The following is a 17,102-nucleotide window of genomic DNA, read 5'->3' as shown; positions in this document are numbered from 1 at the left end:
CAGGAGGGCAGCAGCCCTTCCTTCCCACAGCCTGGGTTTTGGGGAAAATATAACAGACGGTGGCCTGTGTGCGTAAGGGGAGAAGGGAGGAATTTTGGAGAGGCCCAGGGGTGCCGTCCACGGGCTGGGTGGGGTCCCTTGCCTTGGACGCTTGCGTCCTTCCCTGACTCCCACCCCCAGCCGCCTTTGCCCCTCTTCGGGAGAGGCTGGGCAGGGCCCGGCTGCTGCGAGGAGGGCTCAGGCGGCTTCTGCCCTTGCTCCCCATCCCCGGCCTCCCGCCCTGCAGGGGCTGAGCCAGGAGACCTCGACCGGCAGCGCCAACAACAAGGGGAGCCTGAAGCTGAGGATCAGCCTGGCCAAGGCCAAGAAGGAGAAGCTGCAGAAGCAGCGGTCCAGCGGGGTCGCCCCAGGTGCGTAAAGAGGAGGGCTGCCCCAAATCCCCCAGGGCCTGCCTTTTTCTGCTGGGGTTCAGGGTCGCTCCCCCTCGGCTGCCTGAGGATCCCCCCCCCCGCTTGATGCTCTCCCCTGCTTTCGCTCCCCCGCCCGCTCCGGCCCCCGCCTCTGGCATGGCTCCTGCTTCCCCCCCCCCCCGCCGCTGCCCTTCCTGTCCACCGCTGAATCGACCCTCTTTTAACTTTCCTTTTTGCCAGTGGAGAATTGGGGCCCTGAGGAAGTGGCCGCCTGGCTGGAGGCGCTTGATTTGGGGGAGTACAAAGAGCTTTTTGTGCGCCACGACATCCAGGGCTCTGAGCTGATCCTGCTGGAGAGAAGAGACCTGAAGGTACTCCTGGCCCGGCCCGTGGGTGTGTGTGTGTGTGTGTGTGTGTGTGTGTCCCTGGCCAGGTTGCCCCCTCGGCCCCTGCCCAGCCTGACCCACCCCCAGTGAATCCCAGCGGGAGGGAGAGGACAGCTGCTTGTGCCACGGGTTGGGGGGGGGACATGGAGAGGGGGCTTGCATGGCACATGGATCCGCCTGGCTCTGCTCCTGCTTGCATGGCCTCGGAAGCCGGGCACCGGGTGGGGAAGGGAACTAAGGCAGAAAAGATTGTCCTGGGGGGGGTGTCTGTCTCCCGTCACCCCCCCTCCCCAGCCTGAGCATTCTTCTCTTCCCCTTGCAGGACCTGGGGATCTCAAAAGTGGGCCATCTGAAGAGGATTCTCCAGGGAATTAAGGATGCCGCCGGCCCGCTCTAGAGAGGCGCCCCTCAAACCAATGGGGAAGTGGCAGCCTGGGGAGAAGGACCCCTTCCTCCCCGCGGGTGCCCTTCCTTACCACGGGCAGTGCCCGGGGGGGTGGGGTGGGGGTGGACAGGAGGTGTTTCTTCTGGCACCGGAGGCTAGAAAGCTTTTCCCAGCCTGGACCAGACCACCCTGGGGTCTTTGTGCGAGCACCGCTTCCCACACCTCCTCTCTCCAGAGTTTACGTTTTCATGTTTGGCGGCGTCTCCCTCGCCCTCCCGGGTTCTCCCCACCCTGCCCTGTCATGTGTGGCAGTTCCTGCGGCTTTTCTCCAGGTGCTTCAGTTCAGCTTCCTTCCAAGCAAGCCTCCCTGGTTCCCCGTCTGTGTGGAGGCGAAGGGAGTGGGCTGGGTTCCATCGAGGCGGGGGGGCAGGCGGGCGGGCGGTGTCTTCTGCAGCTGCTTATTGGCAGCGCTTGGCACCGCAGGGTGGGCCACTGTGGCCCTCCAACTGTTCCGGACAATCCACAGCCCTACGAGTCCTCGTGGCCTCCAGGGCGGGTTCATCGTGGAAGAAATGGAGGGCCACCCGTTGCCTGCTCTGTCAGTTGAAAGAACAGGAATGTGTTTTGAGGAGGGACAGAGGGTGGTGGATACCCTTCGGTCAGGGGGCCTGGAACGGTGGGCAGACCAGCCCCTTCCTGTTGCTCCCTTGGAGGGGGGCAACTGTGGGTCATGCACAGCACTTGGATTGCATGAAAAGACCATCTTGCACTCTTTTCTAAAAATTATTTTTCATAAGCAATTGAAATCCTTTTTTTGTTGTTGTTCTGAGATTGAAGAATGAGGCTAACAGCCGCCTCCCAACCAGCCCTTGTCTGCAGCTGTGCAAGACGAAGCCTTTAAATGTCAGCCTTTGTAGCGCTCCATCAGGAAAATTGGGCACCGACTTCCGATCACTTCTGATTTTGCAAAATGCAAGCAAGCAAAGATACAGAAATAGCTGAGAGAGGCCTGGTACACAGCAGGTCCGTAGGGCAGAACTGGCCCCCGGGCCCTGCTGAAAGCTACCTTTGATCCCCTGCAAATGTGCAACCCTTCAGCTTCGGCTGCCGCCCTGCTTCATCAGGCAAAAGGGTTGCTGGGGGGGGGGCAGGTGGGCCTCTTCATCATCCCATAATGTTCCGCTTTTAAAAAAGAAGAAGAAAAATCCTTCTTGTAAAAGTCAAAATGCCTTCCAGGACCCACTTGTGTGCTGGCAGTCCCTTTCCACAGGGGACCCTCTACCCCAGCTATTGGCCTCTTGCGGGGGGGGGGATTGGAGCAGGGAGGCCTTTTCCTCCCCTTCTCAGCCACCTACCCACCAGGTCTTTCCCAAGAGGCTTTTCCACCCCCCCACCCCCACCTGGAGACAATGGCCATTTTGCCCCCCTTCGCCCAGCTTTTTTCTCTTTCTCAGCTGCAAAGTTTGCTGAGAATGTAAATAGTTTGAAAAGAAAGATATTTATTTAAAGATTTAATATATTAATATATCTATATATATATGTCTATATTGAAAGCTTAATTTATTTTTCACCTGTGTTGCGCAGAAGCACTTTGAAATCCATCACCTGCCCCCAGGAATGGGAGGCCGGCTGAGATCCCTCTTGAGCCTGTAGGGAGGAGGGTCAAGCCCCCCCTCCCCGTAGAGCAGATGGGCTGGACCAACCGGGCACAGACAGGAGACCCTCTGCCTTTTCCAGTGGTCGGAAGGACTGGCCCTGCTGGCTTGGCCCCACTGGCGCAGAGCCCGCTCATCTAGATGATGTGCGGGACGGCCCTCCCCGTGGGGAGCGCCCGTCTTGCGGAAGGTGCCTCTCCGAGCAGCTACGTCTGCCATAGGACTGGCCACGCAAAGGCTGTGGCTGCCCTGCTCCTCACCGGAGCCTTCTCAAGCCCCTCCGACGGCCTCGGTCCGGAAGCAGGCTGCAGCTGGAGAGAGCAACGCCCTCCGCCCGCCTGTCGGACCCTCTCGGCAAACCTGGCCGCCACACTTGGCATCGCACAGCAAGAGACCGGTGCAGGGGCTTGTCTGTGCTGGCCCCACCCGGGCCAGGGTGCTGCCCCCTGCTGGAAGAGAACCTGTTGCTGCCGTTGAAAGCCATGCCAGGACGTGTTGATCTGGCAGCCAGAAGAGCTGTCCCAGGGACCCCCCACCCCAGGGGGTGCCCCCTCCCCATCCTGCTCCCAGCGGCTGTGGGGACGGGCAGGGCAGGAACATTGTCTGCCTTGCTCTGGACTGTGCCTCCCATCAGGAGAGGCAGGCAGCACCCCCCCCCCCCTGTACATAGGAGTGGCTGTTGTCGTCAGCGCCGTGTCCTTACCGTGGCTGGTGTTCGTTGTGACTGTTGGGGTGTGGGGTGGGAGAGTGACTGTGTGTGCCTGTAGCCCTCCGTCCCCCTCCCCATGGGCAAGTGGCCTGGCTGGCCTGCCAAACAGCAATGGACGTACAGTATGTGTGTGCGCGCACGCACGCCTCCCTGCAACCCTCAGCCAGGCTGCACAGGAGGAGAATCCGGGAGTTGCTCTGAAAAAAGGCTTTTGGCCAACCCGGCAAGTGTTCCTGCGGGGTTTGCGAAACGGGGTCTGCTGGATCCACGCCAGGTTGGGGGGGGGGGGGCTTGGAAACCAGGCTAGGATGAAGTGCCCGCTCCTGGCTCTCTTTCAAGCAAAATACAGGGGACCCTGTGAGGAGGGATGGGTCCTTGAAGGAGGTGGGGAACTCCATGCCCCCATCCATCCCCCCCCTGCTTTGGCTGGTCCCGTCTGCCTCCCACCCAGCTATCTTCCACTACCTTTCTTTGATGTCCAAGGTGTCTCCCAGGGCACATTTTCTTTAAAAGCCCAAACCAGTGCCGAGGGCAAGCGGGGTGGGTGGGTGGGGGGTGTCCAGCGCTTCTTTCAGAGCGCCCGACTGGTCCCAGGCTCTGTAGGGACGGCTCTCATTCTTCTCCCCCATTCAGCCCATCGGGAGCATGAAGGCAGCTCTCAGGGCTCTAGCCAGAAGCCCTGCTTCCCCCCCTCGCCCCCCACCCTTGTGCTACAGGGAAGGCAAGAGGAACTGGGGGGCCCTTGGTGCCCAGAAGGGGAGGGGGTTCTCATCCTGCAGGTCTTCTGTCCTCAAGAGCTGCATGAAGCCATCTGTAATAACGCCGGGGGGGGGGGAGGACCTGCAGTGTGAGCCAGAGCTTTACCTGTTGGATAGCCACTAGGCAAGGGGGGAAAGGGGTTCTCCCGCCCACCCACAGAAATGGGCAAGGCTGTTCCACGCTATGCCCGGCCAGATGCCCCAGGGAGGAGGAAAAGCGCTACTCAACCGATCTGTCGTGTCTGTCTGGGCAGGGGGGAGGAAAAGGGGGGGCTTGCTTGGCTTTGCAACTGAGGAGGGAAGGAAAGTGTCTCTCCTAACACTGGGCCAAAAAGACCCGGGTTTTACTCCCAGGATTCAGACATCATGGGTTACAAAATAAAACTTGAAATTGGATTTGATCTCTGCTGAGTCTGCTCCTTTTTACCCCCAACACCTCCTGGAATTCGGGCCTGACTTGGGAGAGGCGCTGGACGAGCCGAGGGTGCCCGCCAAGGACACGGCTGGGGTGCCCGGGCAGATCCCCTCCTTCACCGCCCGCCCTGCGAGGCAGGCTGGCCCTTGGGGAGGAAGCATGTTGGTGGGCGCAGGTGAGGGACAGGAGGCCCCAGGGAAGCGGGGGGGGGGCAAAAGACCAGCCCCTGCCTGGAGGGCGCGCGCACGATGGAGCGACACAGGGGATCCGCCAGAGACGAGACAGTGAGAGCCAGAAGTGCTGCTTGGGAAGCAGATCATAAAACGTTTTTCTTTTCTCCCTGAAATGTGTTACCAAATTTGTTACTGTGTTTGAAAGTGTCTATTTGTTGCACTGCCTGTTGTTACCTTTTTTGTTTGCGGGGAGCAGGTGAGGGGGAAGCTTCCTTAGGAAGGCCCGGAAAGGCTTCCGACTGAATGTTTCTAACAGCGGCTTGAAAAAAGTAACCTCCAAAAGTCTCTCTCTACGCAGAGAGCTTTGGTTCCCACTGACCGCGTTCCTTTCGAAAAGAGTTGTTGCTCCATCCTTGTTACCAAGGAAGGGCAACAAGCTAAAAGGACACATTCGTTGCTTGCAACGTGTTCCTTTCCGCTGAGGCTCCGAGGCAGCAGCTGAGACCGACGCGGATCATGTCCCTCTGTTCGTCCACTGAGCTCAGGACGGTGGCCACAGACCGGGCTGGGGATGGGAAAGGTGACCCCTCCCGATGCAGACCCTTCTAAAGGGCAAGATGACAAAAACTGGAGGGAGGGAGGGAGAAACTGGCCTCACACACACACACACACACTCCTCCCCGGGCACGTGCTTTCCGTGGGGCGCCCGTCAAGAGGAACGGGGTCTGGGTGGGTCGATGGGTGGGCAGGAAAGGAGGGAACAGGGACCCCCCCACGGCCCACGGCTGTGCTCCATCCATTCACGGCTGCAACTACGAAAATAAAGGGCATTTCTCATTTCTTTTATTGAAAGCTTTTCTATTATTTCACCCACACAAATCCTTCCCAGCAACACGGCATTTGCTTTTTTTTTCCTTCTCTTTTCTCCCCACCACCCTCCCTCCCTCCCTCCCTCCCCCACAATTTTAAAACGAAAGAAAGGAAGATTATATACAGGCCTCTGAGGCTAAGAGCACGCAGCAGCTATTTACAAGGTAGTTATTTACACTCGGGGCACCGTGGCGGCTTCTCTTGGCCCACGCGGCTCCTCCCGCCGAGCGCTTGGCCCGGGCCGGCCGGGGTTAGCTTTGCAGCGCCGCCTCGAGCTCCAGCATGGCCAGGGGCGCCATCTTGGCCACTTCAAAGAAGACCCTGCAAGGCCGAGGGAGGGACAAAGCGACGGTCAGGAGGGATCCTTTTGGGGTCAGAACTATCCGAGGAGGCCCCACAGCCCGGCTCAATTAAAAGGGCGCCCCACCCCGTGCTTGGCTTTGTTCTCAAAGGCTGTGCCCCCCTCCACACACACACACACTGCTCGGATAAAGGCTCCTTCTCCATCCAGGGCGGGCAGCTTCCAAGGGCCTGGAGCCCTTTCCCACCACCGCTGGGCCCACGGCAGCCCTTCCCACCCCACCGCTTCTGCTTAAAAAAAAAAAATGGTATTTGCTAAGATGGGGAGAACTGCAGCCCATGGAGGCTTCTGGAGACCCAATTCCAATCACACCCCTTTTTTGCAAATAAATAAAATAATTGAGGGCAAAGCAGAAGGTGGGAGCAACCCAGACCACTCCCCCCCCCCCGCGCTGCATCCAAAGCGGAAGTGCTGTACAGTTTCTCAGTCCCTTGACTCCACCTTCTGGCAGGTGGCTTTTCAGGGGCCTTTGGCTGAACCTTGTCTTTCTTCCTCAAGCAGCCAAGAGACTCTGCTGCGTGAAGGAGACCCCCTGAGCCCTCGCTCGTCTCCTGCTGCCTCTTTTCCAGGTCTGGGTCTTCCAGAATCCTCCATCAGAAGGGGAGGGAATTTAACAGCCTGGCTGACCCCCCCCCTTCTTGCCACCGTCCTGGGCTCAGGCAAGACAGCCTGGGCGTTCAAGGGCGCCCTGAACCACTAACCGGTGAGAGTATTTGCTGCGCACGGCCTTGAGCCGCTGGTCATGGCGATAGGTCAGCAGGAAGTTCAGCCGCTTCACCAAGGGGGGAAGCTCCTGGGCTTTGTAGCCGCTGTAATGTTCCAGGGTGGGATTCTGCAACAGAGAAGGGGGTGGGAGCGTGTGTGGAACCTTGTGGCTCTCTGTCCTGCCAGAAGTTGCCCAAAGAGAAACTCTGCGCCCCAGTTTCTGCACCCTGGATGCTGGGCAAAAGGCAGCCAAGAGGAACCGTGTCGGGGTGTGCAGGGGGGGGTGGTTAGGGTTAGGAGTAGGGTCAACCCACCCACTTCATCCCCTCCACCACCATGACCAGGAGGGCCAGATGCTCACCCAGCCACTGAGCTTCTTCATCTTGAGAGCCAAGAGGAGGCAGCTGGCGGCCAGCCGAGAGGCCCTCTCCTGGACCAAGTCATACTCCTGCAGGGTCAGCTCACAGATGAACCGGGCCAGGGTCAAGGTCTCCATCGAGGCATGGGCGCACTGTGAGGGGGGGGGGAGAGAAAGAAAGAAAGCTCCTGAAAAGTGCCCCTCCCCAGGTGGAAAGGGCAGCATCAGGGAGAGGCCCAGAGGAGACCAAGCAGAGGATAAAACAGCCCCTCTGTTTTTACACCTGGGGCTCAGACTGCCAGCAGAGGCAAGCTGAACTTTTATTTTTGCCAGGGGGGTGGGTGTGGCAGGCCCTCCACCTGCCTCCTCAGCAGAGACCAAGGAAGGGAGCAGCTCTTTCCTCCAATTTCCAGGAAGGAGCACTTTCTATGCCGTCCAGACCAGGCACAAGGAGGCCAAGCTGATCAACCGCACGGCTGAATCCAGCCCTCTGCAAGGGATGGCGGGGGAAACAGGCTCGTTTCACATCAACTATGCCATTCACCAAACGTGGAGGTTATAAGCTTCTGCTCTCCTCGCAGGCATGTGCAATAAGGGCATGAGCACTCAAGCCCCTGGGGCGTTCTTGTCACAATAAACCTTGGTTTAGCCACCCAGAGCAGACTTTGGTTTAGATAGGCGGGGTATAAATCTAATACGTAAATAAATAAGATGGGGCAGCAACCCTCTTCTCTCTAGCCCCCCTCCCTATAACTGCAACCCCCCCACACACACACACAGACAAATAATGGGGCACCCACCTCTCCTTTCAAGGGCAGCTCCCTCCTGCTCCTGGCCTTTAAAACCTCCCAGTTTGGCCATCAAGTCTTTCCCCAACATGGGGCTCTCGGGCCAAGCCTAATGGCTTCTGACTCTGCCCGCTCCCTTCAGCTGTCTGTCTAGCAAACAAAGACCCCACCGCTTGGAGGGGGAACTAAACTTCTCTCTGGGGCCACCAGGCCACCCCAGAGGGCACATCAGCCTGTTGTACCCCAAATCTCCTAAGTGGCAGCATCGGGCATCAAGGATGGAGGAAGAGGGCAGATGGCCCCTTGCAAGCGCAGCAGGAGACCGCAGGCACCGGTGGCCATTCTCACCCCAAGGCCCTTTCTCGTCCACCCCACCCCCCCACCAAACTGTAAGCTGGCATCTGGAGGCCCCCTCCCTCCCTCCCTCCCTCCCTCCCTGAGTCTGCCGCCTCCCTCGTGGAACCGGAGGGGACACAGAATGGGCCGCCCACTTTCCCGGGTTTTCGTCCCCTCTCCTTTCCCCACCTTTTGGTCCCATCATCCCAGCTGGATATTCCTGACGGGTCGGAAGGCTTGTGCCAGGCCTATTTCGCTTCTACTTGCAGCTTACGTAAGCCCCCCCCCCCGCCCAGTGTCTTCTCTTCCCACTTATGCCACCCAAGCATCCTTGGGCCAGGAACCCTCTGGAGAGTCCTGCCCCGATGGCGGCTGCCGCCCCGGCCGGGCACCTTAGCAAACCGTCGGAGGAAGCGGTACGCGATGGGGATGTTGATGTCAAAGTGGAGCGTCTGCAGGATGCTGATCTCGGTCGCCAGCAGCTCTTCCTTCTTGTAAGCGTCATCACAAATATACAAGAAGTCGTCCACACAAGGCGGGCAGCGCTCCTGCGGAGAGACCAGGGGAAAAGAGGAAGAGAGGCTACCTCTGGGTCGTCTTGGTCTGGAAGGAAAGGGGCTCTGGACACCACGGCTTGAGCCCAGAGCCACTTCTGGTGCCGGACGGGGAGGCCTCGTGGCCGGCTCAGGAGAGCCCATCCGTGATGCCAGGAGGAGAATCTGGCCTGTCTCACCTCGAACTTGGAGGCAATGAGGATGGCTGTGGAGCCAATCAGCTGCAGCTTGTCCCGCCTGGTGGCCACCTTCACCAAGTAGTGGTCCATGAGCTTGACGGCCAGGTAGAGGGTCTCGTGGGTGAGCTCAAAGTTCTCCTGAGGGAGAGACAGAAACCGAGTTGCAGGTGCTCAGCTCAAGACCCTCTGACTTCCCAGCCCATCATTTCCCTGCTCTGAGAGGCGGACGCTCTCCAGGGCCTTGAAGAGCAGAAACAGGACTTTCCGAGTCGTGATGGAGATGTCAGTTCAAGGAGGAAATCAGGGACTTTATAACGACCACCCCATAAACACTGCCCAAGCACTTTTGGGAGAAGGCAAGTCTGGGGAGCGTCAGGGCCAAGGGATGGAGGGGCGGAGGCACCTGGGGCTCAGTAGGAGACCCTGCTCCCAGCCCACAACCAGGGAAGGCTACAGCCTTTACCCTGGGAAGGAGGGAGGGAGGGCAGGCAGGCGGGCGGTGCTCCTCTCAGACCTTAGAAGCCCAGGAAGATGTGAGGCCACCCCCTGGCTCCCGTCTGGGAAAGGCTCTCCCAAGGAAGGCACAGCCACCCCTCTTGGGGACCTCCCAGGGCCAGGACACCATGCACACCCCCAGCACATGCGCACGCGCACACACTCCTCCCCAGAGAGAGAGACCTTTTTCTCATTCGCTTCTTGGCTCTGCACTGCCTGCTGGGCATCTCCCTCCAGGCTCGCCCTCTGCCCCACAGGAAAGGAGGGCAAGTGTTGAGATGTGGCTGAGCAGAACCCTTCCTGGACCAGCACCCACCTGCACCTCCACCATCCAGTCCACTAGGATGGCGCGCATGTCCCTGGTGATGTCCGGCTGATTCTCCATGTAGTCCGGGAGCACGAACTTCTCCTGGGAGGGGGGGGGAGGGCAGAAGAGAAGGAAGAGGGAGCTGATTATCAAGCGCTCCGCGAAGAGCCTCCTGGCGTCTCCATCAGGGACTGGCGCAACTCACTGAGAACCAACAAGCCAGACAACATAATCTGCATTTTAATTAACACCTCTTTTTATTCAGTCGGTTGCCATCTCCCATGAATGAGACTCAGGGGGACTTATAATAAGCCAGTGCAAACACATGGAACAAGCAGAAGTGTAACAAATTAAAGCGCAACTTAAAAACACACCAATCTAACACACTCATCTAAATAAAAGGCCTTTGGGCAGCCAGAAAGGTTAGCTGCCAAAGGACTGCCAGGCTAAAAAAGGCTTTTTCCTGCTTCCAGAAAGGCAGGGCCAGAATGTGGCCCTAAATGCATCCTTAGCTGCAGGCAAGCTCACTCCGTTCCCTTTTCCCATCCATCCCAGACTGCAGAAGAGAAGGCTGCACTCTGCATCCCAATGGATCTCAACCTCAGTGGCTCTGGGGAGGCTGGGGGGGGGGGGGCGGCTCAGCTTCAACGCCCGGCAGGTTGAGCCAGGGATTCAGGGAGCTGAGGTCCAAAGGCTGAGATGGCAAAGCTGAGCCTCACTGGGGGAGGAGGAAGGGCCATTCTGTGTGTGGGACTCCCCCTTCAACACACAGCCTGCCTCGAGTCCCATCTTACGAGAACGGCTCGCACTGATCATTTCCACACTGGCTAAACTGAGAAAGAAAGAGGAAACATTCCAGAATTTCTCGGTGCCCTAAAGTCGACTGCTTCAGAACGGAAGTCCGGGAACCGCCCGCAAAGCTGCCCTCCTCTCTGAGGTACCTCACGTTCCCGCATGTAGGCGAAGATGTCCTTAGCGTATTCGGCGCTGGCGTAAGGGTCGTCCCGCTGGCCCTTGTCAATGTCCTCAATCGGCGGCTCCTGTCCAAAGAAGGGTTTTGAATCACATCAGCAAAGAGCGGAAAGCCCCAGGACCGAATTTCAAAAACTGCCTTGGACCCTTAAGGGGCCGAGAGTTCCGAAATGAGGACAAAAGGGCTTGATTTCACACACAAGACAACAACCTGGGAGAGAAAAGCTCCGAGGAAGATCCAGGGGCTCCCATTTCCTCTCCTCAGAAGCTGGCTCATGAGCTCAGACTTGAAAGACCAGCCTTATTTATTATTTTTATTTATTGGATTTCTATCCCGCCCATCTAGACCAAAGGTCTCCTCCTCTTGGCTGGGCTTTTAGCCAGCCTGTTTGCCAGCCCCAGTGTAGGCAAAACACTTTGATGCAGGATGGGCCAGCCCCCGCCACACCGGACAGCCCCCCCTCCTCCACCATCTCTGTAACGAGGATAGTAAACATGAGCTAAAATCCCAGGACGAAAGCAGCAAACTTCAGGTGCGGCTGCATCACACTGTAGGTACATCTGAGCCCCCAAAGACAGGAAATAGTTTCCGGCAACTGGATATTTCATGACACATCGCATCCTTGACGTTCCTGGTCCAGAGGCACGTGGCAACTCGTGAGCTCCTGCAAGGTTCTTTTCTTGGTGTGGCTGCAACAGGTGCAGAGGTGTGCCAACCCCCCCCCCAAAAAAAGAATTAGCCAGAATACCAGTAAGGGCCCCCCCCCCAGCTTTTTGGTACCAAAACCGCAGGCTCCGCAGGCATCAGGGCAGCATCATCCTTCTGTGTCCGATCCTTCTGGGCCAGGGAGTCAGAGTTGGTGGTGGAGGCATCCTCAGAGGAAACTTTGTTCAAGGACCTGAAAAGCGAAAAAGGGCCAGTTAAGAGGAGGGGGGGGGAGAGAGGGAGAGAAGAGGCAATATTTGAGCGGGTCCCCCTCCAGGCTGCCTCGCCCCGCCTCTGGCGTGAGGGACGCGAGGGTCCGCCTGAGCTCTCCCAGGAACAAGAACAGGGTGGGCAGGAACCCCAGGAGAGGCGGAGGGGGGAGCCTCTGCCCGTGCGCGCGCGTGGGCGGTGCTTCCCTCTCTCACTTCTTCAGGTTGATCTCGTTGTTCCTGGCGACGCCCGGCACCACGGCCACCTTCACAGCCTTCTTGGGGGGGCCCTTGGCCGCCTCCTTCTTGGCCACCCAAGGCCGCGTCTTGTGAGCCTGCAAGGGGGAGACCCAGAGGCTGGGATCAGGTGGGCCTGCTCAGGAGGAGGAGAGACACTCGGGAGGAGAAGGCAGAGCTGCACCCCTACCGTCGCTCGCTCACCTCCCCTGGCCACCCTTGGCAATAGGCAGCAATCGGAAGATAAACCCGTCCCCGTGCCCCCCCTCCCGCTGGCACTACTCGTCCCTCTCTTTTGGTCCACGTCCCCAAAGCGGTGGCCACCCAGGCACAGCCTTCTCCCCACCCCCAGCACCCCTACAGCCCTACTTACATTGGTGATGTCCCCAAATGCAGAGCGCTTTTTGGGTGCCCCCTGGGGCGAGGAGGGGGAGCGCTTCGCCTGACAGCTCTCCTCCTAAGGCAGACGGGGGGAAAGAGAGGGGAGGCAGGTGAGGACGAGACAAGACACGGCCCGTGGCCCAGGCCTTCCCCTGAGCTCGCCCTGCACCTGGAGGCAATCCTTAGGGAGACAGAAGGCAGAGGCACGCCAGGCAGGCTGAAGAGGCGAGAGCGGCCGGCCAGGCCAAAGGCAGCCCTTTCTGATATGGCTACGCTTGAAAGAGACTGGACAGTGCCAGCTGCTGAACCCCCCCCCCAGACCTGTCCCACTCGAGCTGTGGGGAGGGGGCAGGTTTACAGGTCAACAGAAGGACAGAGGTTCCCGCTTCCCAGAAGCGAGCCCGTGGGTGTCCGTGAGCAGCAGGGGCAACGGCCTGTCTCCTGTCCAGCTGGTGTGGCCTTCCACGTGGAAAAGAAGGTGCCACGCCAGCTGGGTCTTGGGCCAGATCCAAGGGCAGAGTCATTGTTCTCTTCTCTCTCAAAATGAGGTGTGGGATGCCCAGCTGTGCGTGGACCGGGTGCTGAACACACACAGAGGCACTCAGCGCAAGGCGCTGGGTGTGTGGATGGGCATGCATGCCACAAAGGGTGTGTGTGTGTGTGTGTGTGTGTGTGAGAGAGAGAGAGAGACGAAGCCCCCTCCCAACAGCAAGGCCCTCCCTCACCTTCTTCTCCTCCTGAGCATTCTCCACCGCCACCGCTCTGCCCAGCCACGGCTGCTTGATGCCCACGTTCTTTGAGTTGCGCGGAATGGGCATCCTTCCGGCTTCGGGCGTTCTGGAGCACAACTGGAGATGCAGAAGAAAGGGGGCAGCTGGGTGACAAGGTCATGCCCTCCCGGCCAAGGTCATCTCCCATTGCAATTGCCCTGCCCCTGCTGGGAGCCTTCCTTGACCAAACAGCTTCGGTCTCTCACTACTCAGGGTTGTTGTGGGACCCAATCTGCAGCATGCGGGAGCCAACAGGGGCAAGTGGGGAGAGGCCCGTGGGGTGAAAGGCAGGGACCACATGCAACCACTGGAGGAACAGGAGGGCTGGCAGAGATCCAGGTCTCTTCCCTTTCTCACAAAAAGGAAAAAAAAGCGAAACTCTGGACGGCGTCACCTGTTGAATGCCTGCCTGCACGGTCTACACAGCCTACCAGGGGGGCAAAATGGTGCCCAAACGGAGGGTGCAGCCAATAAAGGGACAAAAGCCAACCACCCAACCAAGAGACCTGGGGGCCCCTAAACGCGACCCGGTTTTACTGGGGCCCCCCAAGAGGCAGGAGGGCCCCCGCCAGGCGGACGAGGCCAGGGCCGCCCTCCTCCAGGGAGACCCACCGGGGCGGCAGCCTCGCCATAGGAGGGCGGGTGCAAGGAAGCCCCCCCCCCACGGAGCCCCACGCCCTGCTCCCGGGGGAAGGAAGCCCCCTGCGCCCCAGAGGCCCGGCGGAGAGGCGGCGGCTCCTCTTGCACGGGACCCCCCCCCCGCGCGCGCCGGATGGGATCGGGGCCCTGCCGGGGACCGACGGGTGGAGGGGAGGTGGGGATCCCCGGTCCTTCCCCCCCCCCAAGCCCGGCTACGAGCGCAGCCCCACCTGGACCCTCCTCCCGCCCGGCCGCCGCTCGTCCTGCTCGCCCTCCTGCTCGCCCGCCCGGCGTTTCCTCGGCTCCGCAAAGTCCGGATTTGAAAATTGCAACATGGGCAGAGAGCGGCCATGGATTGGCTCCCCGGCAGCCAATCCGAGAGCAGGGCCGACGCGGTTGCTAAGGGCGGGGCCTCGAGGGTGTTTTTAAAAAACGGCCCTCTCAGCCAGTAGGGAGAGGACCGCTCCCGGCTCCGCCTTGAAGGGGAGGAGTTAAACGAGAGGCTCCACTTGATTGGCCTAGAGGTAGAAAGGGGGATCTTGGCCTTAAAGGGGCAGCGCGGGAGTGACGGGAAGCCCCCCCCCCCGGGTTCGGCTTCCCGCAAACGTCACTGATGAGCCGGAAAAATAAAACAAAAAACGCACACACAAAAAGAGAGGATTATGTTTTTCACTTAAACAAAAACTTTTTCAAGGTTGTGATTCCCAGAATTCCCCCTTCTAGTATGGCCACTACAAGCCCCAGAAGCCCCTAGTAGCCACACTGATGGAGGATTTTTGAAGCCTTAGTCCAAAAGCGTTATCCGGTCTTTAGGCAGAAAACAACCACAACCCTAATAACAGTAACAGCAACAAGAGAGCTGGAAGGGTCCCCTATGGACACCTCGCGAGGAATCAATAGGCGACAGGGAAAGCCAGATGAGATTCAGAGGAAGGAGAAGGGAAAACTGCTTGAAAGAAACAGGAGTGATTCTAAAATACGCAGAAAATACTAGCAGAAAAGCTAAAACGACTTTTAGGGAAAGTGAAAGAAGAAAGTGGCAAAGCAGGACTGCAGTTGAACATTTTAAGAAGACTAAAATCATTAATACAACGACACAACTTAAAAGTTAACAACGGAGACATTACAATTACTGGAGATATTTGTATACCTTGGTTTAATTATCAATCCAAAGGGAGAGTGCAGCCAATCAATCAGAAGAAGACGACGGAGACTCGGAAGGGCAGTCATGACGGAACTAGAAAAGTTCATCAAGGGTAAGGATGAGTCCCTGGAGACCAAAGCCAAGATCATCCACACTCTTGTATTCCCGATCACCCTGTATGGGTGTGAAAGCCGGACATTGGAGGAAAAAACAGAGGAAAAAGCCCTTGCAAGCGTGTCTACGAGCATCACGCCCTTCCCGGCCCCCGGGAACCCCATTCGGGCAGAAAACGCGACGTGTGTGTGGGCCGATGGGCCAGGCGTCCTGGGCAAGGGACGTCCCGCCCGCCTGAAAAGGCTTTGGAGGAAACAGAGAGAGAGAGAGAGAGAAGCCGGTCTGAAATTCGGGACTCGACCCTTTGGCAGGGAAGGACCAGACAGAAGAGTCGCTTTCTGACAACCAAGACGATCATCGCCGCTCACCTTCAGCGCGTGAAAAAAAGACCTGTAATTCAGTCCCCTGTCCTGTCGAAATGTCCTGTGAAACCCGAAACGTTGCACCTTCAAGCGGCAAGGGCCTTCGGTTGCCCGCTTCCTTCCACCAGGGGGCAGCAGGGCCCAGGACTCCACGCACGGCTCCGCCGCTTCAGTCGCGGCCAAGTCCGCGGGAGTCCCGCAGAGCATCTCTGGAGGTGGGGCGGAGCGGAGCGGGTCGTTCCTCGGCTTCCTGGCGCTGCCGCTCGGTGCCAGGCAGAGAGCAGCCAAGGCTGGCTGGCAGAGAACACCTTCGCCTGCGCTTCTTTGTGTCTGCAGGGCCACCTGGCTTCACTTTTTAAAATGTTAGCCCCCCAAAGCATTGTGTTAACACGGCAGGCTATATATAGGAAAACCTTAATGTGTATACCTACATGTGTCTGCGGACTTACAGTGATCCCATGAGGCTTTCAAGGTAAGTGAGATATTTAAAGAGTGTTTTTTAACCACTCCTCACCTCCCGTGAATTTCCAGCATTTAAACCCAGACCGTCACTCTCCCCACACCACCACACTGGGTATCCTATGTATGTACATGTGCGTCTGGCATGCATAACATTTATTTAAGATGTCCAAAACAGAGGAAAAACCCACTGCTTTTCAGTTCTGTGATGACACTAGTTAAGGAAGAATGCATTTTTTAAAAAAATATATAAGTTTTGTCGCAAGAAGTTATTTTATTCCAAGGCAGAAGCTTCCATGAACTATTGCCCATTTCCCCCAAAGCTGATGCCAAAGGAAACACAGTGATGCGCGCAAGGCCCTGGGTTGTTTTTGTTGCACCACACGGATCGGGCTCCCCTCCTGGAAATGATTTACAATAAAACCTTGTATTGTTATTACAAACAATCACATTTGGCTTCCTTTGCTGACATTCCTTCGAGCAGTAAACACTTTTATCGTGCTTCTCAGTAAACTCAAATGTTTCATTTTCTCTCTGCAAAGCCAGCCTTTCTTCCTTGTTTGACAGGGACAAACTTGGTCAGGGCGTGATAACCTTCCACTCACCTGATTTAGTTGTTAGGTTTTGAGTTGGCCTCAGGCAGAAAAATAGGAAGGCTCTCCTTTGTTTGGAGTTTCTTCCGCCTCCAGTGGTGCAAACGTTTGCAGACATGGTCACGCCAAGTCTCCCTGAAGCAAGGAAAGCTGCATGTTTGGGCGGCAAATATTCACAGGCAAAAACAAGGAAAGGGTGCATCAGTCATAAACTGTACTTTGGAAAAGACAAAGAGGCGAAGTAAGGTCAAAATCTGAGCCGTTTGACTCAGCCTTATCCTCCTTGAGCGTCAAGAACCGTCCAGCTCTCAGGCTGGAAAGGTTTTTTTCCACTGGCCTTGCTTCTACATTTGAACATTGGATCCACTGCATCCTGAACAGGTTCCCCCCATTCCACTGTGACCTCCCTCCCTTCTCTTTCCCCCACCCAGAACAAGGCCTAGTAGTTGGAAGTCTAGAGCCCAGAATCCAGGATGCTCTGTTTCACACCCCAAGCAAAAAAAGTGTGACCTGCGACCCATCCAACAAGCAACTGGCATGGGGTTAACCTTGGTTTGTCCTTTTTGCTCCTTTGGGGCCTCCTGATAAGCTGAGCTCTTGCCAAGAAATAAAAGAGATGCTTTATGTAATTCCTGTGCAATGTGAGGAAAATTTTCTGTGCAAATAGACAAG

At 57.7% G+C, this 17,102-nt stretch overlaps 2 protein-coding genes across 9 annotated transcripts in view; one reads left to right on the top strand and one right to left on the bottom strand.

Moving 5' to 3' along the window:
• Positions 1-4,704, top strand: part of DGKK (diacylglycerol kinase kappa) — a 36,774-nt gene extending 32,070 nt beyond the window's left edge. For 6 of the 7 annotated variants that reach the window (XM_072981394.2, XM_072981393.2, XM_078380611.1 and 3 more), the window contains 3 exons: positions 287-410; positions 651-781; positions 1,119-4,704. In XM_072981394.2, the coding sequence (XP_072837495.2) occupies positions 287-410; positions 651-781; positions 1,119-1,193 (330 nt within the window). In that variant the 3' untranslated portion in view covers positions 1,194-4,704. The remainder of the gene's footprint in view (positions 1-286; positions 411-650; positions 782-1,118) is intronic. The other variant, XM_072981396.2, reaches the window with a different exon arrangement.
• Positions 4,705-5,712: 1,008 nt separating this feature from the next.
• CCNB3 (cyclin B3) overlaps positions 5,713-17,102 on the bottom strand; it is a 54,113-nt gene continuing 42,723 nt past the window's right edge. The window contains exons 1-12 of one of the 2 annotated variants that reach the window (XM_020795849.3): positions 13,989-14,125; positions 13,075-13,197; positions 12,342-12,425; positions 11,948-12,066; positions 11,598-11,715; positions 10,786-10,884; positions 9,854-9,946; positions 9,043-9,180; positions 8,702-8,857; positions 7,189-7,338; positions 6,824-6,954; positions 5,713-6,082 (exon numbers count right to left, since the gene is read on the bottom strand). In XM_020795849.3, the coding sequence (XP_020651508.3) occupies positions 6,013-6,082; positions 6,824-6,954; positions 7,189-7,338; positions 8,702-8,857; positions 9,043-9,180; positions 9,854-9,946; positions 10,786-10,884; positions 11,598-11,715; positions 11,948-12,066; positions 12,342-12,425; positions 13,075-13,197; positions 13,989-14,093 (1,386 nt within the window). In that variant the 5' untranslated portion in view covers positions 14,094-14,125 and the 3' untranslated portion in view covers positions 5,713-6,012. Of the gene's footprint in view, positions 6,083-6,823; positions 6,955-7,188; positions 7,339-8,701; positions 8,858-9,042; positions 9,181-9,853; positions 9,947-10,785; positions 10,885-11,597; positions 11,716-11,947; positions 12,067-12,341; positions 12,426-13,074; positions 13,203-13,988; positions 14,126-17,102 lie in introns of those variants that run through there. The other variant, XM_078380614.1, reaches the window with a different exon arrangement.

The sequence above is a fragment of the Pogona vitticeps genome, chromosome 11 (assembly GCF_051106095.1).
Source record: "Pogona vitticeps strain Pit_001003342236 chromosome 11, PviZW2.1, whole genome shotgun sequence".
In the NCBI taxonomy this organism is placed as follows: Eukaryota; Metazoa; Chordata; class Lepidosauria; order Squamata; family Agamidae; genus Pogona; species Pogona vitticeps.
Note: the sequence above shows the minus strand (reverse complement) of the source record. Positions and strands in the feature narration are given on the sequence as shown.